The sequence below is a fragment of the Barbus barbus genome (assembly GCF_936440315.1).
Source record: "Barbus barbus genome assembly, chromosome: 40".
In the NCBI taxonomy this organism is placed as follows: Eukaryota; Metazoa; Chordata; class Actinopteri; order Cypriniformes; family Cyprinidae; genus Barbus; species Barbus barbus.
Window position 1 is genome coordinate 26,136,730 of NC_136718.1, and position 25,000 is coordinate 26,161,729.

General features: G+C 39.1%; 2 protein-coding genes across 2 annotated transcripts in view; both read right to left on the minus strand.

Moving 5' to 3' along the window:
• The window catches only part of LOC306859247 (F-box only protein 41-like), a gene marked incomplete at both ends in the record, with an annotated part of 15,005 nt that extends 1,548 nt beyond the window's left edge, over positions 1-13,457 (minus strand). Inside the window, 10 exons of the mRNA XM_079400189.1 lie at positions 2,439-2,557; positions 2,631-2,726; positions 5,826-5,978; positions 6,623-6,738; positions 8,238-8,321; positions 8,398-8,528; positions 9,502-9,740; positions 10,685-10,758; positions 11,077-11,269; positions 12,832-13,457. Coding sequence (XP_079256315.1) covers positions 2,439-2,557; positions 2,631-2,726; positions 5,826-5,978; positions 6,623-6,738; positions 8,238-8,321; positions 8,398-8,528; positions 9,502-9,740; positions 10,685-10,758; positions 11,077-11,269; positions 12,832-13,457 — 1,831 coding nt within the window. The remainder of the gene's footprint in view (positions 1-2,438; positions 2,558-2,630; positions 2,727-5,825; positions 5,979-6,622; positions 6,739-8,237; positions 8,322-8,397; positions 8,529-9,501; positions 9,741-10,684; positions 10,759-11,076; positions 11,270-12,831) is intronic.
• Positions 13,458-19,888: 6,431 nt separating this feature from the next.
• Positions 19,889-22,242, minus strand: LOC306859265 (uncharacterized protein). The gene is made up of 2 exons (XM_079400223.1): positions 22,033-22,242; positions 19,889-21,846 (listed from the first exon to the last, which is right to left on the minus strand). Exons 1-2 carry the CDS (start codon positions 22,127-22,129, stop codon positions 20,879-20,881), a joined length of 1,065 nt encoding a protein of 354 aa, XP_079256349.1. The 5' UTR covers positions 22,130-22,242; the 3' UTR covers positions 19,889-20,878.
• Positions 22,243-25,000: the final 2,758 nt, after the last annotated feature.

A 25,000-nucleotide genomic window follows, 5' to 3' on the forward strand; every position in this document is an offset into this window, starting at 1 on the left:
CACTCACAGCGTCAGGGGTATATATAGGCCAGAAAGAGACTAATAACTACTTCTCATCCTTTTAATTACACATATGTGACCCTGGACCACAAAAGCAGTCTTAAAGGGATAGTTCACCCAAAAATGAAAATTCTGTCATCATTTACTCACCCTCAAGTAGTTCCAAACCTGTATGAATGTCTTTGTTCTGCTGAACACAAAGCAAGATATTCTGAAGAATATGGGAAACTGAGCAGCACCATTGACTTCCATAGTTGTTTTTGTTCCTACTATAGAAGTCAATGGTGCCCCAAAACAGCCTGGTTACAAACTTTCTTCAAAATATCTTCCTTTGTGTTCAGCAGAACAAAGACATTCCGACAGGTTTGGAACTACTTGAGGGTGAGTAAATGATGACAGAGTTTACATTTTTGGGTGAACTATCTCTTTAAGTCGCTGGGGTATATTTGTAGCAATAGCCAACAATACATTGTATGGGTCAAAATTATACATTTTTCTTTTATGTCAAAAATCATTAGGATATTAAGTAAAGATCATGTTCCATGAAGATATTTAGTAAATTTCCTACTGTAAATATATCAAAACTTAATTTTTGATTAGTAATATGCATTGCTAAGAACTTAATTTGGACAACTTTAAAGGAGATTTTCTCAATATTTAGATTTTTTTGCTCCCTCAGATTCCAGATTTTCAAATAGTTGTATCTCAGTGGTCTAGGGTCACAAATGTTTTGTTAAAAATGTCTATAAGATGAAACTGATCCGAGATCAGGTAAAAAACAAACCCATAGACGTTGGTTCAGTGGTTCACCACTGGGGGGCGATCTCAATTAACTCACATGATTCACTGGTTCATAGAGATCATCGCCTCCCTGTGGAAAACCATTGAAATTTCAAAACGTTTAGAAACAGTTATGACGTAATGAAGCCTCATTTACTGAAATCACGTGACTTTGGCAGTCCGATACCACTAGCTGGGTTTCCATCCAAAGTTGTGAATTTAACTTTCGCGCCAATCGCATAAAACATTCGCGAACAAGCACCGTTTCCATCCAACGAGTCAAAGAGAACAAAATCGTCACTTCACGATAAACTCACACTATAAATCACTCAGAAAAGTGGGAGAAGCTACTGAATATAATAATTTTCAAATATAATAAATGACTTGTGCCTCAGAGCGAGCAGACGAAACACAATAAATGCTGTCATTGCTTTCGGAGGTGGATGCTGCTGTTTGTGAACGCAGTCGTGTAAGAGAAATACTTTGATGACAGACTTTGCTCGAGCATTTCAGAATGACCATAACAACATGTCAGATGCTGTGGAATGAGATCGGTCCGCTGGCTAGTCAGGTTTTGCCGTCCCATAGCGCAAAGTCACATGACTTTTTTGATGTGAGGAATTTATTCGTAAAATGCTTTTCCATCTGCTATTATTTGCATTAACCCTTTTTCAAGTCCAAAACCACCTCAAGCGAGCATAAAAACCTTTTTTCTTTTTTTTAGCAAATTAGGGGATTTTTATTCTAAATTTGGCGTTTCCATCACTCCTTTCTTACGCGTTACTTCAAAATGCGCATTAAAATAGGATGATGGAAACATCGAAACAAATGATTCGCAAAAGTTTCGAAGCTTCACGAAGCAGTGCTTAGAAAGCGACCATCACTACTAATTAGCAAAAAAATGTAGTGCTGTCAAATGATTAATCACGACTTAATCGCTTTAAGGTCTGTTTTTGGGTTTTGTTTCTGGTTTAGGTTTTCATGTCTTTTATTTTGTAATTTGATTCACGCTGTTAGTGTCATGCTTTCCTTGCCCTTTTGTAATCCTGCTATTGGTTCCTTTGTTCATTGTGTCATGTTCTGATTGGTTGTTCTAGTCATGTGTCTTGTTCCTCATTGGTTATTGTCCTGTCATGTAGTTTTCAGTTCTGTTTGCTCATTGGTCGGTTCTTGTCATGTGACTTGTATTGTTTGCTATAAGTGTTTCCATTGTCTCTCGTCGTGAATGTATTTATCCCTGCTGCTGGTGAATGTTTTAGTCAAGTCTGTTCAAGTCAAGCCAAGGAAGCATGACACTAACAGCATGAATCAAATTACAAAATAAAAGACATGAAAACCTAAACCAGAAACAAAACCCAAAACAGACCTTACAATCGCATCCAAAATAAAAGTTTTTGTTTACATAATATATGTTTGTGTACTGTGTATATTTATTATGTATATATAAATACACTCCCATGCATGTATATATTTAAGAGAAATATTTTGTTTATATATTAAATATATTTATATATAATATAAATTATATGAATATACATATATGTAAATATTTTCAAAATATATACTGTGTGTATAAATATATACAGTACACACACATATGTTATGTAAACAAAAACTTTTATTTTGGATGCTTACGCATCACCTGACCTGTCACTCACCCAGAGAGGCCAATCCCTGCGCGCCGCAGCTGGCCCCGCCCACCCCCGCACGGCACAGGTTCGGCCAGCATCGGCCAATCGTCTGCAAGCAGCGGTTACTGAAGCGACCGGGCTGCAGGCTGCAGGAAACCAAGGCGGGAAATCAGGGGTCATGTGATCAGCGCTGATGGATTTAAAGAGACAGATCCTCACCACGGCTTTAGAGGAGCGATGTGCAGCGTCGTGATATTCCTGCATCCCGCTCCCAGAGCCCAGATCACCTCCTGTCCCGCCGGATCTGACGCACTCCTGAACACATCACAATCGGCTGCGTCAATTTACCATTGATAACAAAGCGTAATATGTGACCCTGGAGCACAAAAGCAGTCTTAAGTCGCTGGGGTATATTTGTAGCAATAGCCAACAATACATTGTAATGGGCCAAAATTATAAATTTTTCTTTTATGCCAAAAATCATTAGAATATTATATTTCTTACCGTAAATATATCAAAACTTAATTTTTGATGAGTACTATGCATTGCTAAGAACTTCATTTGAACAACTTTAAAGGTGATTTTCTCAATATTTAGATTTTTTTGCTCCCTCAGATTCCAGATTTTCAAATAGTTGTATCTCAGACAAATATTGCCCTATCATAACAAACAACATTCAGCTTCCAAATGATGTATAAAATAAAAAAAATAATTTTATATATATATATATATATATATATATATATATATATATATATATATATATATATACAGGTCCTTTTCAAAAAATTAGCATATTGTGATAAAGTTCATTATTTTCTGTAATGTACTGATAAACATTAGACTTTCATATATTTTAGATTCATTACAACACAACTGAAGTAGTTCAAGCCTTTTATTGTTTTAATATTGATGATTTTGGCATACAGCTCATGAAAACCCAAAATTCCTATCTCAAAAAATTAGCATATCATGAAAAGGTTCTCTAAACGAGCTATTAACCTAATCATCTGAATCAACTAATTAACTCTAAACACCTGCAAAAGATTCCTGAGGCTTTTAAAAACTCCCAGCCTGGTTCATTACTCAAAACCGCAATCATGGGTAAGACTGCCGACCTGACTGCTGTCCAGAAGGCCATCATTGACACCCTCAAGCAAGAGGGTAAGACACAGAAAGACATTTCTGAACGAATAGGCTGTTCCCAGAGTGCTGTATCAAGGCACCTCAGTGGGAAGTCTGTGGGAAGGAAAAAGTGTGGCAGAAAACGCAGCACAACGAGAAGAGGTGACCGGACCCTGAGGAAGATTGTGGAGAAGGACCGATTCCAGACCTTGGGGGACCTGCGGAAGCAGTGGACTGAGTCTGGAGTAGAAACATCCAGAGCCACCGTGTACAGGCGTGTGCAGGAAATGGGCTACAGGTGCCGCATTCCCCAGGTCAAGCCACTTTTGAACCAGAAACAGCGGCAGAAGCGCCTGACCTGGGCTACAGAGAAGCAGCACTGGACTGTTGCTCAGTGGTCCAAAGTACTTTTTTCGGATGAAAGCAAATTTTGCATGTCATTCGGAAATCAAGGTGCCAGAGTCTGGAGGAAGACTGGGGAGAGGGAAATGCCAAAATGCCTGAAGTCCAGTGTCAAGTACCCACAGTCAGTGATGCTGGTGTTGGTCCACTGTGTTTTATCAAGGGCAGGGTCAATGCAGCTAGCTATCAGGAGATTTTGGAGCACTTCATGCTTCCATCTGCTGAAAAGCTTTATGGAGATGAAGATTTCATTTTTCAGCACGACCTGGCACCTGCTCACAGTGCCAAAACCACTGGTAAATGGTTTACTGACCATGGTATTACTGTGCTCAATTGGCCTGCCAACTCTCCTGATCTGAACCCCATAGAGAATCTGTGGGATATTGTGAAGAGAAAGTTGAGAGACGCAAGACCCAACACTCTGGATGAGCTTCAGGCCGCTATCGAAGCATCCTGGGCCTCCATAACACCTCAGCAGTGCCACAGGCTGATTGCCTCCATGCCACGCCGCATTGAAGCAGTCATTTCTGCAAAAGGATTCCCGACCAAGTATTGAGTGCATAACTGAACATAATTATTTGAAGGTTGACTTTTTTTGTATTAAAAACACTTTTCTTTTATTGGTCGGATGAAATATGCTAATTTTTTGAGATAGGAATTTTGGGTTTTCATGAGCTGTATGCCAAAATCATCAATATTAAAACAATAAAAGGCTTGAACTACTTCAGTTGTGTTGTAATGAATCTAAAATATATGAAAGTCTAATGTTTAGCAGTACATTACAGAAAATAATGAACTTTATCACAATATGCTAATTTTTTGAAAAGGACCTGTATATATATATATAAACAACAACAAAAAAACAAAACAATTACCCTTATGACTGGTTTTGTGGTCCAGGGTCACATATGTGCTGAAAAACACTGAAGGTAAAAAAGCCCTACATACTTTACATGAAAAATATATCATACTTACTATTAAAATATTAATAAAGATGTAAATCACACAGGTACTGATTAAAAGTTAAAAGAATTTATTTAAAATGGAATAACATATATAAATATAAAAATAAATAAATAATAATTAAAGAATAAAATAAAAATAAAACACATCACAATGTATGGTCATAATGTAAGATTTAAAAAATAAAATTAATTAATTAATAAATAATGGGTATATTAAATAATCAAAGAATAAAATAAAAAAAAAATACTTATCGTAATGTAAGATTTAAATCATGTAAAATAAAATAAAGCAGAAATTAATTACAAATACAATTTAAATAAATAGTTTAAATGAAAGAAGATTAAAATAAAACATAAAAAATTAAGCAAATCAATATAAAATATAAATAATTCTAAATAAAAGGTACTGATTTAGTTAAAAGAACTGAATTCAAATATTAATCATAATTTAAAAATAATTAAATATAAAAAAATGAGGAAGTAAATAACAGATACTTTTGTAATTGCCAATTATGAAGTGAAAAGTATGTAAATGCATGTGGTTAAACTGTCAATGTGCCTCTTCGATATTTATTAAATATTCCCATCCTATTTATTCAAATATTCATCCTGTATGGAAATATTAATATTATAAATAAGTGGAATTCATATTCAAATATTACATCAAAATATCTATCTATCTGACAGGTAGTAATTTAAAGTTAAAAGAACAGATTTTTACAAATGTATTAATTTAAAATTAATAATTAAAAACTGCATATGAAGAATGAATGAATGAATTAAAATATAATAGTGTTTGGGTAATTCTACATGAACATTTATAAAAATGTATTATATATATGCCATCTAAAGAAAATCATCTGCAATATTTTGATGATAATGTAATATGTAATATTTATTTATGAAAGGCAGATTATGTGACCTGCATGTGAGCGACTGCAGCGCGCGGCAGTGACAGCTGACGAGCCACAGCGATCTGTCCGTCAAAATGTTGGGACAATGAGAGATGCTCAGAGAGACGAGACTCCGCCCCGCTGCCTTTAGCACCGCCTCCAGTCCCGCCTCCAGTCCGCCCCTCAATACAGAGAGAACAAAACACTCTTCACTAAAGCACTTCATACTGGCCGCCATGTTTAAGAATACACAAGCTCTGCACTCAGAGTGAGAAGAGTGTGTGTGTGAGGGTGTGTGTGTGAGGGTGTGTGTGTGTGTGTGACGGTGTGTGCATGTTTATGTGGTTTATGAGGACACAAATTTGTATAATGACATGGGTATGACAGAGGTATTACAATATGAAGGTGGTTTATGAGGACACTGCCTATGTCCCCGTAATTCAAAAGGCTTAAAAAACATACTAAATGGTGTTTTTTTGAAAATCTAAAAATGCACAAAGTTTCCTGTGAGGGCTAAGTTTAGGTGTAGGGTTGGTGTAGGGCAATAGCACACACAATTTGTTCAGTATAAAAACCATTACGCCTATGGAGAGTCCCCATAAACCACAAAAACCAACATGTGTGTGTGTGTGTGTGTGAGTGTGTGTGTGTGTGTGTGTGTGAGAGTGTGTGAGTGTGTGTGTGTGTGCGTGTGTGTGTGCGTGTGTGTGTGCGTGTGTGTGAGCGTGTGTGTGTGCGTGTGTGTGTGCGTGTGTGTCAGAGTGTGTGTGCGTGTGTGTGTGTCTGAGTGTGTGTGCGTGCGTGTGTGTGTGTGTGTGTGTTTTACCTAGTGCTGCGTAAGTACTTGTCTTTGCTCTCCTTCTTGCCACGGGATCGAGGTTTGAGGTTGTGAAGAACAAGAGACTGAGTCTGACAGCACCACTGAGACAGAGTCATCAGGAACTACACACACACACACACACACACACACACTGGAGGTTAGGATGGCCTTTGCTCTACAGTGACCAGTAATCCACTATTTTGTAGAGGACAGTCAAAATGACAATGTTCATCTGAAATTTGAAGCCAAATTACAGGGGTATAAAAATGACTTCAGAAAGATGGCAGCATGATTATATTGCAAGGTCTGTTAGTAAAATCTGTTGATTCTATCAATCTTTGTTGCATTACGCCAGTGGTGACCATTCAAAAATGGAGAAAAAGCTGCTTTTGTGTGTTTTTCTCGAAAGTTTGCATTGGTGTACCTCAAGCAGTATTAAAGATATCTCAATATCCTTTTAGATTTAGTTTTTTAACAAACTTTTCCTGTGGCATCTTTATTTTTAAAGCCCTGTAAGGTTAATTTCCGGAGATACAATGCGGCTTCATGTGCAAACTGATAAAATGTATTAATATTCAGTGGTCGAAAACCAGATGTGGGTCACTTTGCATACTAATGATTTTTTTTTCTTTAAAAGTCTAAAGAACAAATAATATTTAAACTAGAAATGTATCTTGTTTCCCTTTTTGCAAATAAACTCAAGAAGATCTCAATAAGATTTTAGATTGTGGTTCTTATCTAATTTATTTATTTGGTATCTTTATTTTTAAGGTCCTATATGACTCAATCCCAGAGATATGGGGATCCCAATGTGGCTCTAAGTCTAAATTGTTGAATTGTACCCATTTTCAGTGGTCAAAAACTAAATGTGTATCACTTTGAATACAGCTGATACTTATTCTATTTAAAGTGGAATGTCTGAAGAATAAAGAATACTTTAAAAAAATGTAACTTGTTTCTGATTATCAAAACAATTGTGTAAAACGTACCTCCAAATCTGAGGTGAAAATGTCATTTTGAAATAGTGGATTACTCAGGAGATATTCTTCCATGACATTTACTTTTTTTTTCAGCTGCTTACACACAAACTTTTTCCTTGTCACACAGTTTCTGAAAGCGGTCACTCAAACAGCAGAAGCACACACCAGATCTACAAAACCAGACATTAATTCTCAGCCTTGGACTCAGTTTTCAGTTTCATAAAACACAACACACAGTTCTCGAAATCTAACAGGAATTAATATTATGCCAAAGGTGTTTGCAAATGTTTGCTTTTGAGATGTGTTTGTAATATTTTGAATGCAGTGCTTCATTTTGTAAGAGATGAGTGAGGCATTTTGCATTTGTGTGTGCAATTCTTGGATTTGTGTGTAGTTTTGAAAAAAAAGAGGCAAAGGTTTAAAAATGTGTGTAAGCAGTTAAAAAAAAACCTAATATTTTGGATTTCATCTTCATTTATATATTTCTTTCACTCAAATGTTTTCACTGTCACTTTTGGTCAATTTAATGCATCCTTGATAAACAGTTCTGTTAGTTCTATTAGGATAAAATAGCATTAGCTGTCTTTACTACTGTAATATGGGGAAACAAACATATGTGTATGATATGTGTATTTCCTTGCCTTTGTTGACACTCGTGCGTTCTCCAGTGTTACTCTCGTCCAAACAGCAGGATGACGTGCGACGCTGTGCCAGTCCTTACACACCTGAGACAGACACACACACTTAAACACTGAAGCACACAGTACACACGTCATATATCTAACACACACACACACACACCTCAGCAGTGATGAGCAGCGAGCGCGTGTCCAGATAAGTGAACACACAGAAGAACGCCGCTTTGAGCCTCAGACGCTCCGAACACACGGCCGATTCACTGGATCTGTTCACACACCAGTGCAGATCCGGACCTGATCACAACAACACACAACAACAACTGACAGCTATCACACACTTTACACCCTAGCAACCACATAGCAACACTCTGGAACCATGGCAGAGGGTTTTGTACGGGCAAAATATATAATTTTTACTGTAAAAATCTATTTCAATAATTAATAATCACTATAATCAGTTCTTGTGTTCAGTGAATCTTAATGTGTCTTTATGTGTGAATCAGGATTATTATTAACTAAAACCTTAAAAAATTCTTTACTTGAAATACTATAACGTATGTTAACTAGTGCCTTCAAACGATTAATCACATCCAAAATAAAAGTGTTTGTTTACATAGTATATGTGTGTGTACTGTTTATATTTAACATGTCTATATAAATACACACCCATGCATGTATATATTTTAAAAAAATATGTTACGTTTATATATTAAACAATATATTATAATAATATATTAAAAAAATATTTAAATATAATATAACTTATATGACTATAAATATATACATGTAAATACATGGTAACATTTTCAAAATATATACTGTATGTGTGTGTATTTATATATACATTATGTGTGTGTGCTGTGTATATTTATTATGTAAATAAATACTTTTATTTTGGATGCGATTAATCGCAATTAATAGTTTGACAGCACTAATAAAACAATTATTTTATTTCAACATTTCTCATTTTCATTTAGTTTAATGAAGTATTAAAATAACCTAAATTCAACAAACTAAAACTAATAAATAAAAAGTAATAAACACTACTTTGTAGACATTTAAAAAAAATAATAAAAATGACAAAAACATAACAAAATTACTAAAACTTAATTCGACAAAAATTAAACTGTAAACAGAAAATCTAAAAAAACAAACAAAACCTGGTATGTTTTATAGTATCAGGAATACTACAATAACACTGATACAAAGTAACACTGTATATTTGTGTGTGTGTGTGTGTGTGTGTGTGTGTGTGTGTGTGTTGTACCGGTGCGGCTGTAGGTCCTGCATCCGGTGTGTTGTGTGTCGTCCAGTGATTCTGTGGTGTAAAGTGACCAGTTGTCTGAATCGGCATCAGTGTGTGTGTGCTGGATCATCCAGGGTGATTCAGAGCCACTGTCGGGCCCCTCGACGGCTCCACACAACACGTGCTGATACTGCCGTCCGTCCCAGTGACCCTCACAGCCGCCTGAACCCACCGACAGCGTGCGCAGCCTCCGCTCGAACCTGAGACACATCACATCCTTACTGCAGCCTATCACAGTCTATTATATCTCAGGAGTCTCTCCTAGGCAGCAATGAGAATACATGCAGAGCAAATAGAGACTTTGGCTTAAAGCAAAAGGCCAAATTCTATCCACATTAGTTACTTAGTTAATTAATTAATTTACTTACTTACTTTTTGGCCTGTACTCTTAATGTATGACAACTAAAGATTTATTTTTAAGGTTCAGTTCCAATAAATGTCCAGTGTGGAGCCAAATTACATTTACAAAACATTTTTGGTGAAGCAGCAAAAATAACTGCAAATAAATAACTAAAACTAACAAAAAAATTAATCTAAATTTAAATAGTTTATAAACATAAAAATAAAAATAAATTAAAATTACAAAAAACAACACAATCACAAAAAAAAAAAAAAAAAAAAAACTAGAAAATCTAAATATAAAAGCTAATCCAAAATATTAATGAAATCTACAATAATATATTTTTAAAAATACTTAAATAACACTGCACATAAAATATGAGACCAGGGTTTTTATAATTAACTAAAACTGAAATAATAAAAATGTTACTTGAGAAAATAAATGTTAACTAAAATAAAAATAAAATTAAAAAACCTAAACTTATTTTATTTCAAATAATAACCAAGGCAACAGTTCTCATTGTCGTTTAAATTAACTTGATGTACTATGTATTTACAAAAATAAATAAATCACAAAAACACAGAACAAAATGACTAAAACTTGAACTAAAATTAAAATTAAAAAATAAAAATTAATTCAAAATATGAAAAAACTCTAATAGCATGTCATTGATAACACTACATGAGACTGTTGTTTCTCATTTATTGCGACCCATTTAAAGACTTTGCACAATATTGTATTAAATATGTTTTGAGGTGTTTGGACGGATGTATGCTGATGAACAGTAAATCTTTAGTAATGTACCTGTAGTATTGAGCGGCTCTGTAATCAGACACATGAGAAGATCTCCTGCTCATCCCAGACACGCTATAACTCCTCTGTCAAACACACAATACATTCACTGCTGATGTAGGAGAAATATCTCTCCAGTAATATGTCTCAGTCAGATGAGATGGAAATGATCCAAACATATAATGCAATGCTGATTGAGAGATGAAGAAATAAACGCTCCTCAGAAGATGTGAGATGAAGATCATTCCTCCGCTGAGGAACAGTGAAAGTAAAGCTTCTGGAAACAAACGCTCCTCAAAAGATCCTGATGATCAGATTTGAGACGCACTGATTTATCTAGAAAATGATTGATGGAGAATCAAGTAAAGCCGAGCTGATTCAGTCCAGTAACAGACTCTCTGTACCTGGTAGCCTGATACTCGGCTTCCTGCCAGGTATCTGTGAGGGGAAGTGACATCATCGTGGAGGTTCTGCAGCTGCGTCTCGGCTCTCTCGGCTCTCTCCAGCAGGTCCTCGATGAAGTGCTGCAGACGGATCTTTGCGCTGGCTTCCTGGAGCGCCGTGTCCCGCACAAACCTGTCCAGCTCACACACTTCCCTAAAACACACACACACACACACACACACACATGCATTAAAGCATTCACACGCATCTCACACACCATCTAAACTAGTGATGCTCCAAAATGAGTCGCTTACCGAAACACAGAAACCAAAATCTAAAGTTTCTATACAGATCAAAATCAAAACCAAAGTTGTGGTAATTCAGTTTGGGTATTCATCCCAGCTGTGGGGTGAATGTTATCAGAACGTTCTGACAAGGTTCTCTCATAGTTATGAACAAAAGTTCCTCCTGTAACATTAATAGAACATTCCTTCAAAGTTGGTCTTTAATCTGGTCTTTAATATCAAAATGTTATTTATACATTATAATTAATGAAACTTTTTTTTGCTGAAACATTTTATTTTTTTAAATGTTTATGTACTACTGTACATATTTCGGAATGTTCAGAGAATATTCAAAAGTAACATTTCTATATTATGTTCCCTTAACGTTCACATAACCAGGAAAGAGGTTTGCTACCATGCAAACCTACTGCGCTAGAAAATCCACACTTATTAAGCTGTATTTGTGATGCTGTCTTCCAAAAGTATCTTTTTCAAAAGTAAGTAGCAAGTTTTCAAATCTTGCAGCATGTTTTAAAGTCATAACATAATATTGTGCAAAGAATTGTGTGAAAATTAGGCTTTCTTAATGGAAACTCTGACCCTGTACATCAAACTTGTGTAAAAAGGAATAACAGTTGTTGGTGTTTTGGAGAAATGTAGGTAGAGGCATGTATTTCCAATGAGCCTAGTTAGAATAATGTTCTCAAAATATTGAGAATATGTAATTGGGCTACATTTTCGTTGTTTTTCATTATGCAGATTAAAGCGACCCACGGAACACATTTTGACCGAAGGGGACCACCGGAACGCAATTTTGATAGCCAATTTCCCCCAGAACATGGTTGGGCTAGGTTTGGGCTATTTCTGAGTAAAAAAAAAAAAAGTCGTGACGTATTGTCAAGTATGGTGACCCATACTCGAAATTGGTGCTCTGCGTTTAACCCATCCAAGTATACACACACACACACACACACACACACACACACACACACACACACACACACACACACACACACACACACACACACACACACACACACACACACACACACACCCGGAGCAGTGGGCAGCCATGCTGCGGCGCCCGGGGAGCAATTGGGGGCTCAAGGGCACCTCAGTCGTGGTATCGAGGGTGGAGAGAGCGCTGTCGATTACGAGTCCGACTCTCTAACCATTAGGCCACGACTTCCCCAGTAGTAGACTGGTAGTAACTGGCCTGGTTTTGTTACTCAAACCTTGGCAAACCTGTTTTAAGGTACCTGCAGATTCCCACCCCTAGCTGACATGTTTACCTGTAGTAGTTGTGTGCATTTAATAAACACTTACATGTTCAAAACACGCCATCAGAAAAGTTAGTTAAACGTCGGTCAAAGATTTCGGCCCTCCAAAACTATTTCATCCGAAACTGAACATTCTTTTTTTTTGCAGTTTCAGACAAATATATTCAGTTGCCGAAATTTCAGTGCACCTCTACTCTAAACATACACTCACTGTTGTTTGCGCTGCAGTTGTTCGTCTCTCTCTCTCAGCTCATATCTGAGGCTGGCCAGCATCTCCACGGAAATGTCCACCTGCCGCTCCAGTTCGGCCGCCCGCTCCTCCGCCTGGTGCTTCTCTCTGTGCATGTGCTCGCTCTCTCTCCTGGCCCGCCTCACCTCCGCGCTTCTCCGCTTTACCTCATCCTGCAGTGCCTCCAGTTTGAGCGACACGCGCTCCTGCACCTCCAGCGCCAGCTGCTGAAGCCGGGCCTCCAGCGCCAGCCTGCCCAGCCACGGCACTCCCAGCTGGGCCACGGAGTGTCCGGCGTCTGCCTCCGCTTCTGCGGCTCTGGAGCTCATGGCGACTGCCAGCACTGGAGACAGAGATGATGGCGAGTCCCTCTGGATGAGGATCTTTCGGCGCGGACGGGAAAAACTCAGGGCATCCAGGAGCTCCAGGCGCAGGGGGCGGTCGATTTTGTTCTCTCTCTGGGCATAAAGGGACACCAGTCCGCCTTCAGAGCTCCGGCGAGGGGTCAGACAGAGCTTCTGGCAGGAGTGAAAGCTGGACAGGTCTCCAAACCCACAAGCCTCTCCGCAGGTCAGGCAGTGCAACGGCAGCTCGGTGCTGGTCGACATACTGTGACAACGTGCTCATACGCTCAAAAAACAACTCCTGAGTCGCATGGTGAGATCATTCGGAGTTCAGGAGCAGTTTAGGAACGTTTCAGGAACTTTAGGAGCGTGTCAAGATTGTTTCTGGAACTTTAGGAGCATTTCAAGAACGTTTCAAAAATGTTTCAGTAACTTTAGGAGCGTTTCAAAACATATCAGGAATGTTTCAGTAACTTTAGGAGCATTAACAAGACATTTTCAGGAACGTTTCAGTATGAGCATTTCAAGAAAGTTTCAGAAATGTTTCAGTAAATTTAGGAGTGTTTAAAGAAAGATTCAGTAATATTTCAGTAACTTTAGGAGTGTTTCAAAACATATCAGGAAACTTTCAGTAACTTTAGAAGTGTTGTAAGGGTGTTTCAGAAGTTCTTCAAGGCGTTTTAAAGGTATTTGACTAAGTATTTTGGGGTGTTTCAGTATCTTCTGGAGTGTTTCAAAAGCGTTTCAGTAACCTTTAAGAGAATTTAGGGGCATTTCAGTAACTTTAGGAAAGTTTTTAGGGTATTTCAAAAGCTTTTCAGTATTTTCTGGTGTCTTTCAAGGGCATTTCAGTAACCTTTAGGAGTGTTTAAGGGGCATTTCAGTATATTCTGGGTGTTTCAGTAGCGTTTTAGGGCTGTTTCAGAAGCGTCTTGGGGCATTTCAAGGGCTTTTCAGTAATGTTTTAGGGGCATTTCAGAAATGTTTGTGGCATTTTAGGAGCTTTTTAGTCCAAAACAGGCTAATGTAGAATCACACCTGAAAAAGAAGAATGGAACAAAAGGAATAAATTCAGTAATATTTAAACAATAAAAAGTATACGGGTTTCCATGAAAAAACAATTTGTTGTTTAAAGTGCTTTTAAATGGTCTAATGGTGAGGGGTATCATATCTGTGTCCTCCCTTCATCATCTATTGGAGATTTTAATATAATTGTCAGTCCTCTGTCGTGTGTGTCATGTGTTCCTGCCTCTTGTGTCCTTATTTGGTTTGTTTCCTGTCCTCGTCTAGTGTGATTATTGGTTAATTCTTGTCTAGCCGTGTTTGTTTAATTGTCTGATTTACCTGAGTATATTAGTCCTGTCTGTTCTGTTAGATTTCGTCTGGTCTACTCGTTACCCCCGGTGTTTGATGCCTGTGAGTTTGCCTTGTCCTGCCCAGTCTTCAGTAAAGTCTATTGTTTGAAGCTATGTCCTCGTCTGCGTGTCCTTGATCCTCCCTGCTGTGTGCACCGTGACAATAATACAGTATATTAACATATTTTAATTCATGAAGCCAAACTTCTTTCATTCCTCTGCTGTTGTTTCTCATGTATGTTTTCACAGGAAGTGATGTAATAGAGAGACACTGGGGAACAGTAAGCAAGTCACTGGTGAGTGTGTATGTTGTCATTATACTTCACTTAAAAAACAATGTTCTGTCTGGATTTGAAGCGCTACACGCTGAACAAAAGAACGCTCCTCTAGACTCATCCATCTCATCTGACACTTATATAAGTGTAAAGTGTTTTTGTTCTCCTGTGATCATGTTTATCTTGTTTCGAGTCCCAGGACTGCCAGTGATAACCCTGTATTGATTTATGGTATGCATTTGTTCAGTCTCATTCTTGTTTAAATAAATAATGTGCTCTATATAGCAATGGCGCCACCTATATTTCAATGTCTCTCTCTCCTTCCTGCTTTCTTTACATCATTTATTTAATTTATGTCTACTAGGATATCAAGTATACAGTAATTGTCTATCCATGAGTGTGTGTTTATGATTCACTTTTAAAGTAAATATAATAAAAAAATTGATTTCATAATATTTAATGAATTTACTTTAACTTTTATTTTATGGATAATGGTGAAAATGTATTTCCCAAAATGCTCTAATATATTCAATACACATTAAAGTAAAAAATTTTGGGGTCAGTAAGATTTTTTTTTAAAATGTTTTTGAAGTCGCATCTGCTCACAAGGCTGCATTTATTTGCTCAAAAATACAGTAAAAATACAGTAAAAACAATGAAACTGTGAAATATTATTCTAATTTCAAACAGCTGTTTTCTATGTGAATATGTGTTAAAATATAATGTATTTCTGTGATCTGCAGCTGTATTTTCAGCATCATTACTCCGGTCTTCAGTGTCACATGATCTTCAGAAATCATAATAATATACTGATTATTATCAATGTTGTGCTGCCCAATATTTCTGTGGAAACTATGACACATTATAACACAAAACAATTGTTTTAATATTTTAATTTTAATAACTGTTAACGGTTTTTACTGTATTGAACTTTTAGAAGTAAGTTTAAATTAGTAGAGGAAAACTATTCTGTACGTTATCAGGAAATAAATATGAGTAATTAGTTAATGAAGAATTATTAATGTAATTCCAGTGAATCTTCTATTTTCAACATAACGAATCAAAATGTGTGAGAGATATTGTAGGTGACACTCACGCATGACTCTGCGCGCGCGCTCCGCGTTATTTCCGCATGAATGTGATGAAGACAAAATCTGCGGTCCGAGAAAAGCTCCATTAACACCGCGAAGATGAAATACAGTCTAGATATGCGTGCGTGCACTGATAATACAGATGCACAGTCTTCTGCTTATGCTTTCTCATTTAAGTTGCAATTATTATTGAAAAAAGGATCTACCCAGTGGAAGTGCATCGGTCGTTTGGTAATTCGGTCTGGTCTTGTATCGGAATGTGTGTGAATAACGCGACCCAGCCCAAGAACTTCACGTGCATCATCTAGAAGCATGCAGTAGATTATTCCAATACCCACCGGTTCTCTGTCTGGACTCTCGTCTTCCGCAGACCCAGCCGCTCCGGTCGCCTCTGACGTCACCCCCGGTCTGGAAGAAACTCGAGGAGCGTGAAATAGAGCTGTAAGAAAAATGCATTTATGTGGGAGCGCGCGCGTTACGTTCTGTCGGGCACGCGCCGCTGTGAATGCCGTGCGCGCGCGGCGCTGTCCACACTCTCGTGGTGCTGAAGCTCCGCCGGTGCGTTTCGATGCGAGAACAGCTTTGTTTGATTAAAGTACGCTACAATTGTGTCCATAATTACTATACAATAAATATGTTTAAATGCAGTATCTAAGAGATCGGATATGCTAATTTTTCTAATAATAAGAATTTCTCTCTGTATGTATGTATGTATGTATATATACTGTATATATATACACACACACAGGTGCGTCTAAAAAAATAAGAATATCATGAAGTTAATTTTTTCTTGTAACTTATTTCAAAAAGTGAAACTTTCATATATTTTAGATTCATTACATGTAAAGTAAAACATCAAAAGCTGTTTTGTTTTAATTTTGATGATTACCTGGCAGGGGAGACACCATGATCAAGAAGGCGGTTCACCCAGGTACGAGGCTTGGCCATTGCACTCCGGTCTTGCTGACCCCTGCGAATGGCCCTGGGGCCGTACGACGTGCAAATAGTGCTTTGGACGTGTAAACAAACATGGGAGGGGATTGGTTGATCGTTTACAGGCAAAACAGCGAATGTACCCAAATGTGGGATTCTTGACTGCATAATTTATGGTGGGGGGGCTGCGTTCGCGCTCTCCCCTGAAATGGGGAAGTCGTGACCTAATGGTTAGAGAGTCGGACTCGTAATCCAAAGGTTGTAGGTGGGGGGAGTGAATGTCCAGCGCTCTCTCCACCCTCAATACCACGACTGAGGTGCCCTTGAGCAAGGCACCGAACCCCTAACTGCTCCCCGGGCGCCGCAGCATAAATGGCTGCCCACTGCTCCGGGTGTGTGTTCACGATGTGTGTGTGTTCACTGCTGTGTGTGTGTGTGTGTTCACTGCTGTGTGTGTGTGTGTGTGTGTTCACTGCTGTGTGTGTGTGCACGTTGGATGGGTTAAATGCAGAGCACGAATTCCGAGTATGGGTCACCATACTTGGCAGTATGTCACTTCACTTCACTAAGATTAGAGCTTACAGCTCAGGAAAGTAAAAAATCCAGTATCTCAATTAGAATATTTCTGAAGATTTGCAAAACAGAAAAGTTCAAGTTCTTTAAAGTATGTTAATTTATGCACTCAATAGTTGGTCGGGGCTCCTTTAGTACAAACTCTAGCATCAGTGAGGAATGGCATGGAAGTGATCAGCCTGTGGTTCTTCTGAGGCACTATTGAGTCTTCAGCTCGTCTGGATTGTTGGATCGACTGTTTCTCATCTTTCTCTTGAAAATATCCCATAGATTCCATATGAGGTTCAGGTCAGGCATGTTGGCTGATCAAGCACAGTAATATCATGGTCAGCAAACCACTTGGAAGTGGTTTTGGCAGTGTGGGCAGGTGCTAAAGTCCAGCTGGAAAAGGAAATCAGCATCTCCATAAAGCTTGTCAGCAGATGGAAGCATAAAGTGCTCTAAAATCTCCTGGTAGACGGCTGCATTGACTTTGGACTTGATAAAACACAATGGACCAACACCAGCAGACGTCACGGCACCCCAAATCATCACTGACTTCAGAAACTTCACACTGGACTTCAAGCAACATGGATTCTGTGCCTCTCCACTCTTCCTCCAGACTCCAGACCTTGATTTCCAAATGAAATGCAAAATTTACTTTCATCTGAAAAGAGGACTTTGGAGCACTGAGCAACAGTTCAGTTCTTTTTCTCCACAGCCCAGGTAAGATGCTTCTGACGTTGTCTCTGGTTCAGAAGTGGCTTGGTAGCCCTTTTCCTGAAGACGTCTGAGCGTGGAGACTCTTGATGCACTGACTCCAGCTTCAGTCCACTCCTTGTGAAGCTCTCACAAGTGTTTGAATCAGCTTTGCTTGACAGTATTCTCAAGCTTGCAGTCATCCCTGTTGCTTGTGCACCTTTTCCTACCCAAATTCTTCCTTCCAGTCAACTTTGCATTTAATATGCTTTGATACAGCACTCTGTAAACAGCCACAGCTTTCAGTAATGACCCTCTGTGACTTACCCTCTTTGTGGAGGACGTCAATGTTCATCTTCTGGATCATTGCCAAGTCAGCAGTCTTCTCCATTATTGTGGTTTCAAAGAACAAGAGATACTGTATTTATACTGTAGGGATGGTCATTAATTGAAACTCAAATGTAAATATTCTAATATTTTGAGATACAGATTTTTGACTTTCATGAGCTGTAAGCTCTAATCATCAAAATTAAAGCAAAACAACTTTTGAAATGTTTTACTTTACATGTAATGAATCTAAAATATATGAAAATTTAACTTTTTGAAATGTTACAAGAAAAAATGAACTTTTTCACTATATTCAAATTTTTTGAGATGCACCTGTGTGTGTGTGTGTGTGTGTGTATATAATATATATATATATATATATATATATATATATATATATATATATATATATATATATATACATGCATACATACAAGCATATATATACACACATATATTAGATAGAGTGAGTTGATATACTGTCACTTAGTTTGTGTGTGTGTGCATGTTTATGTGGTTTATGAGGACACAAATGTGTATAATGACATGGGTATGACAGAGGTATTACAATATGAAGGTGGTTTATGAGGACACTGCCCATGTCCCCGTAATTCAAAAGGCTTAAAAAACATACTAAATGGTGTTTTTTTGAAAATCTAAAAATGCACAAAGTCTCCTGTGAGGGCTAAGTTTAGGTGTAGGGTTGGTGTAGGGCAATAGCACACACAGTTTGTTCAGAATAAAAACCATTACGCCTATGGAGAGTCCCCATAAACCACAAAAACCAACATGTGTGTGTGTGTGTGTGTGTGTGTGTGTGTGTGTGTGTGTGTGTGAGTGTGTGTGTGTGTGTGTGTGTGTGCGTGTGTGTTTGTGTGTGTGTGAGTGTGTCTGTGTGTGTGTGTGTGTGTGTGTGTGTGTGTGTGTGTGTGTTTCATTGTCCACCAATAGATGGCGCTAAACTGACACGTCGTTCATGTGAAAACGACTAAATGGAAAAGTATTATAAAACACTTTATTTTTCAGTGTAATAAATTTAAATCTCAGTAATAATTACTAGAATACATCAAAACTACAACATAAAAAAATGTTTTTTTTGTATATTTACAGTTAAAAACGAACTTACTCTGTTTTTGTTTGTTTGTTTATTTGGTTGTATTAAATCTGAATTATGTTATTTGTTTAATTACTTCAGTAAAAAATATATATAAATAAAAAAAATAATTATCAGTATTTTTAAAAAGTCTAAAAGGTTTTGTATTGCACGATATTTGAGTTTGTTGAATTATTAAATTTAGGAAAAGCACTAAATAAAAACTATTTATGCTTAAATGCAATGATGAACTTTATTAACATATAAATTTAATACATAAATATGTTTATTTAACTTAATACCTGTATGAAATTTGAATCTAATGATTTGTTTATTTACTAGAGTATAAGAACTATAATTTTTTCTTTTTAAAATACATTTTTCAGTTGATTTATTTTTATTGCTTCTGTTCCTATATGAAAGATTTTATGATGTATGGCTTATACATCAGAAGTTGGGACATGAATTTACTATTAGTGTACAATGTGGAAAGTAGCAGTAGTGAGTAGTTGTGTACAAAAGTATGGAGCTTGTTTCCTAATGTATAGATGTGTGTTGGCATAATCATTAAAGACTCGGAATAATGTCAATAAATAAAGTTTTATTTGAAACATTCAGTAGCCTCAAATATTCACAAGGCGTTTGACAGCGTTTCATTGCACGAGAACAGTTTTCAAAGGCAAAAAGACACTAATATCGAAACGACCCCAGGAGAATCCAGAGGCCAATCTGCACATCCAAGTGTGCTACTGCAACTCAACTACGATGTTGAAGGTTTAAATCTCGCATCAGGTTCCCAAGAACCAACCAAACACACTCTACTGTCAAAAGTGGAATACAATCAATTATGAAAACCTATAAGATAGATTCTTCATATACTCTCTTGAAAATCGACGATACAAAATTACGCTCAATAACCTACAAATATATAGAGCTCTTTTCGTGTGCTTTTAAAAAGTGATGTATCAAAATACAATGACATGTCGCATGCCAGCGTGGTGGAGCAGTGTAAAACAAGTACACGTTCACATCAAGACATGCAGGAGATTTCAGAAACAACATCTGAGGTTTGAGAGAGCGACGTTCTGGACGTCAGCGCAGATAGAAAAACACATGGTTTTGTGCGACTTAAACCACCGGAAGTGCTGAAACACGTCTGGCTCCGCAGACAAAGAGTTTTTAAGCGTCCCCTCGCGTGCCAAGCTCGCTTCAGGCTTTGTTATAGACTCTTCCACTTCCAGTTCTCGGACCCCAAAGCTGCTCTGGCACATGAGCTACATGCGTTGCATGCGCCGCGTGCGAGCGAGCGAGCGAGCCATAAACCTCGGTTAGAACTCAACCAGCTGAAAGCGCCGCGAGCTTACGCGAGTCCGGGGAGGGAAAACGCGCACGCCGCGGCCAGGAGCTCTGTCTGCTGCTGCATCCGCTCGCGTTGCTTGAGATGCACGCGTCCGTGCCGCTTCCTCTCGTCGCTGCGCGCGAAGCGTCGCCCGCACACGTCGCAGGAGAACGGCTTCTCGCCGGTGTGCGTGCGCATGTGGGTGGTGAGGTGGTCGCTGCGGCTGAAGCAGCGCAGACAGACGCGGCACTGGAAGGGCTTGTGGCCGGTGTGGATGCGAATGTGGCGATTGAGCTCGTCGGAGCGCGAGAAGCGACGCTCGCAGTTCTCAACCGGGCAGGAGAACGGCTTCTCGCGCACCGCACCCTTCCTGCCGCGCGGTTTGGCGCTCCGCGTGTTGGTGGCCAGCAGCGAGTCCAGGAACGCGGTCGTGGCGCATGGGTACGAGATAGTCCGGTAGAGGCTGTTCTCATGCGCCGCGACGGGAACCTGGAAGTTTGGCGCGCTCGCCTGTTCCAGCGGTTCTTGCTTGATCCATGTGTCCAAAACCGAGTCGGTCTCGGGACCCAATGGAGAGAGCAGGTCAATGATGTCATCCAGGTCTGATGGCTCGTGAGAAGCGAATCCGTCGAACAGATCGCCGCCGTTGCAGCAGCTGCCGCCGCCGAACTCGCTCTTGACGCGGAAGTTGGCCTCCGCGAATTCGTCCAGGGAGTCGTTGCACAGCGATTCCGGCGAGCCCAGCGAGCTGCCGGTGGATAACAGCGACTCCTGACGCGACAGCGCGCTTCCGCGAGAGTTACTGGAGAAGTTGTCGGAGATGCCGACGATCTCTGTTAGGATGCTGAGAAGCGCGTCTGCGCTGCACGGCCCGGTCTCCGTGTAGAAGCTGCCGGTGTAGGTGAGCGGCGACGGCGGGAAGCCGTCGTTAGAGCAGTCGGGGAAACCGGCGTCCAGCGGCTCCGCTTTGGGCTTCAACAAACCGCAAGCTACGAGAGGAAGAAGAGAGAGATGCGTTACATAAGCTGTTGACTCACTGCATCAGGACTATAAGTGTGCTGTTGCATTTAGTGCATTGCATGCAATTTGATCTCTTTTATTAATAGATCAGGTGCTTTTAGAAGTTAATGCACTGATTTAATATTAATATGGAAAAGATAAAATTCAGTGCTCACCAGCATCAGGTTGATTCTGAACGGCGGATTGTCCCTCAAGAGTAAAGGTTTGTGCGCAAAGCAGATCCAAAGCGCTGAAGTCCACGGTGTTCAGCATGATGTCGACGTGAAACTGGTGCAAAATCCACAAGGAATAATTTCTGATTAACAATCCTGCTTTGGGATTCCCTTACAGCTAGGTTTGCTTCAGTTTCTGGTCTCCGTCGATTCGTTTACCGGAATTCCTCGTCCCGCTTTTATATCTTTCGGCTCCGCCGAGGCTCCGCCTACCGCTCATCTACGTCGGCAGGAGGATTCCCCGCCGTGTGCTGAGTCTGGACGGCTCTTGCCCAATTATGGGCAGAGGATGTGACGGGGTTCCCCTCCGAAAATGGGCACGGGGCGTGACGTAGCGGCGACTTTCCTGAAGACCATTGCGGAAAAATGAGGCGCGTTTGTGAATGACAGGCGGCCATTATGTTCGCAATGGAACAGTGTCAAAGCGAAAGCGCCTCGGGTGATTTTTGACAGACGATCTGATGGGTTAAAACGATGCACCGCAGCAGCGAGGCAATGAATGCACACTGAAAGCCCATGTAATGCGGATAGAACAGACTTTTAACCACAGACGAGCCACACTTGTTTGCATTTTAGAGATTATACTGATTTGCAACAGGAAATATGTCAAATATTAAGCCTCTGCTTTGCATATACACCCATCTGTTGCGTAACTGCTGGTCTGCATCAACTTTGCCCTCCTTTTCCTGATGTTTTGTAATGGAAACTGGTTAGATCAGTTGTGCCTCCGCCGCCTGCAGCATTCAGAGCGTTTCAGCACCGTGGACAGCATACGAGCTTCACGCGTGCAGCAATGCATCCAAATGTCATGCTAAATCGACCTGGCAATCAAAAGCAGATCGTTTATAATGCTTGTGCACGTTCATATTGCTAATATGTGTCGAAAGAGTTCGCGTTACGCTGCATGTATGCAAACGATGTAAGATCATGATCAGACGGTAAAAGCGTGACTGAGAATAAGATCTCCGCTGTCTCATTTTATCGCGTGTTATGTAACGCTTCATTTCTTCAGATCGCCTAATGAGCCGTGGCGCGCGTTTGGACTGCAGCTGCATCTATGATTTTCAAATATGAGTCATAAAGTTTCCTTTGATAATAACATTTAACAAGCATCCAGCCTTTAGCACCCATGGAGATTTCATTTATTAGATGATGAGACTCAGGTGGAGTTTGGGATGCCCGTTTCATTCTAATATCAATGCAACGCTGCTGTGGAATAAGAAATACATTGGTTCATTTTGTAAGGTGCCTAAACAAGTGAGGGAAATGCATGCGCTTGTATTCAATAAAAATAAATTCTAATATCTTATGCAATTTTGCTTTTCAAGCAAATGTATTTGTTGTTGCTGTTTACAGGTGTTAAGCACATCTTAAATATCAGTAAGTCTTCTCAATTGTTTAAGCTCTCAGATCCCCCATGCTGTAAAAAAAAACATTAAAAAAGGTTCAAACATTCACTGATGCTCCTGAAGGAAACACGATGCATTAAGAGCCGGGGGTGAAAACTTTTTGAATGTGAAGATCAAGGTAAATTGTACTTCATTTGTCTTCCAGGAAACATGCAAGTATCTTCTGTCGCGTCAGAAGGGCAGTACTAAATGGAAAAATATGACATTTCAACAAAATAAGAAAAATTTGGACATCTTCATCCTGTTCAAAAGTTTTCACCCCCCGGCTCTTAATGCATCGTGTTTCCTTCAGGAGCATCAGTGAATGTTTGAACCTTTTTTTAATTGTTGTATTTGAGTCCCTCAATCATCCTCAGTGTGAAAAGGTGGATCTCAAAATCATACAGTTACTGCTGGAAAGGGTTCAAATATGCAAAAGATGCTGGAAAACTGAAGATTCTGCAGGACCTGGAGGATTTTTCTGAAGAACAGTGCTCAGTTGAACTGTTCAGAACAAACAAGGGACTCAAACACAACCATCACAAAACAAAAACACAGTCGTAGATCATCCAGGTAACCACACACAGTAGTAAGAACCAAGGGTTCCCAAACTTTTGAATGTGGTTATTTTAATAATTTCAGTTTTTTTTTGTCTTGTGGACTATATGTAAACATCTTTTATGGAAAATGTCTTACTCAGGACAGTACTAAATAAAAAATAACATGCATTTTGTATGATCTCTCTTATTTTGGTAAAATTATCCACATTTTCACAGATTCTGCAAGGGGTTCCCAAACTTTCGCATGCCACTGTACACACGTGCATATTAGCTATATGCAGTAGACTGGACCATATTATTGCATACTGAAGTTTAATGTCATTATCGTTGCGTCTTGAAGCGCATTGTATTTTTCTGCTTCCGGAAACCGAGACCAAACAAGGCTCTGTCTATAAACGCCTGTCTTCATCTGTTTTTTTGGCGACATCTCTATCGTTACACAGCGCTGAATCGTCGAGGCGTGGGCGCGCTCCAGGGCAGCCCGTTCCCGGTAACGGCAGCTGTCAACCGCGAGGCATTCCCTTCAAAAATACACGCTCGCCCCCGCTGTGCTGGAGGTGTGGGATCTCACGCTTCTGAGTGACAATAATACATGTGCATACAGCAGTGAGGAAGAATATGCCCTGGAAAAAGCAGCAAAACACTGAATACTAGCTACAGAAAACCCGTTAGCTGGTTAGCTGTAAGTTACCTTATCATATGTGCTGAAAATCTAATTATATTGAACATAATTTGGTATAAAACGCCTTTTGTAAGTAAAAAACAAACTATGGTGAACAACGGAATAAAGGATATTTAAGAACTCGCCCATTGATGCAACATATGTGACCCTCAATTTTTTTTCGAAATTGAGATTCATGCATTGCATGAAAGCTGAATAAATAATATTTCCATTGATGTATGGTTTGTTAGGATAGGATAATATTTGGCTGAGATACAACTATTTGAAAATCTGGAATCTGA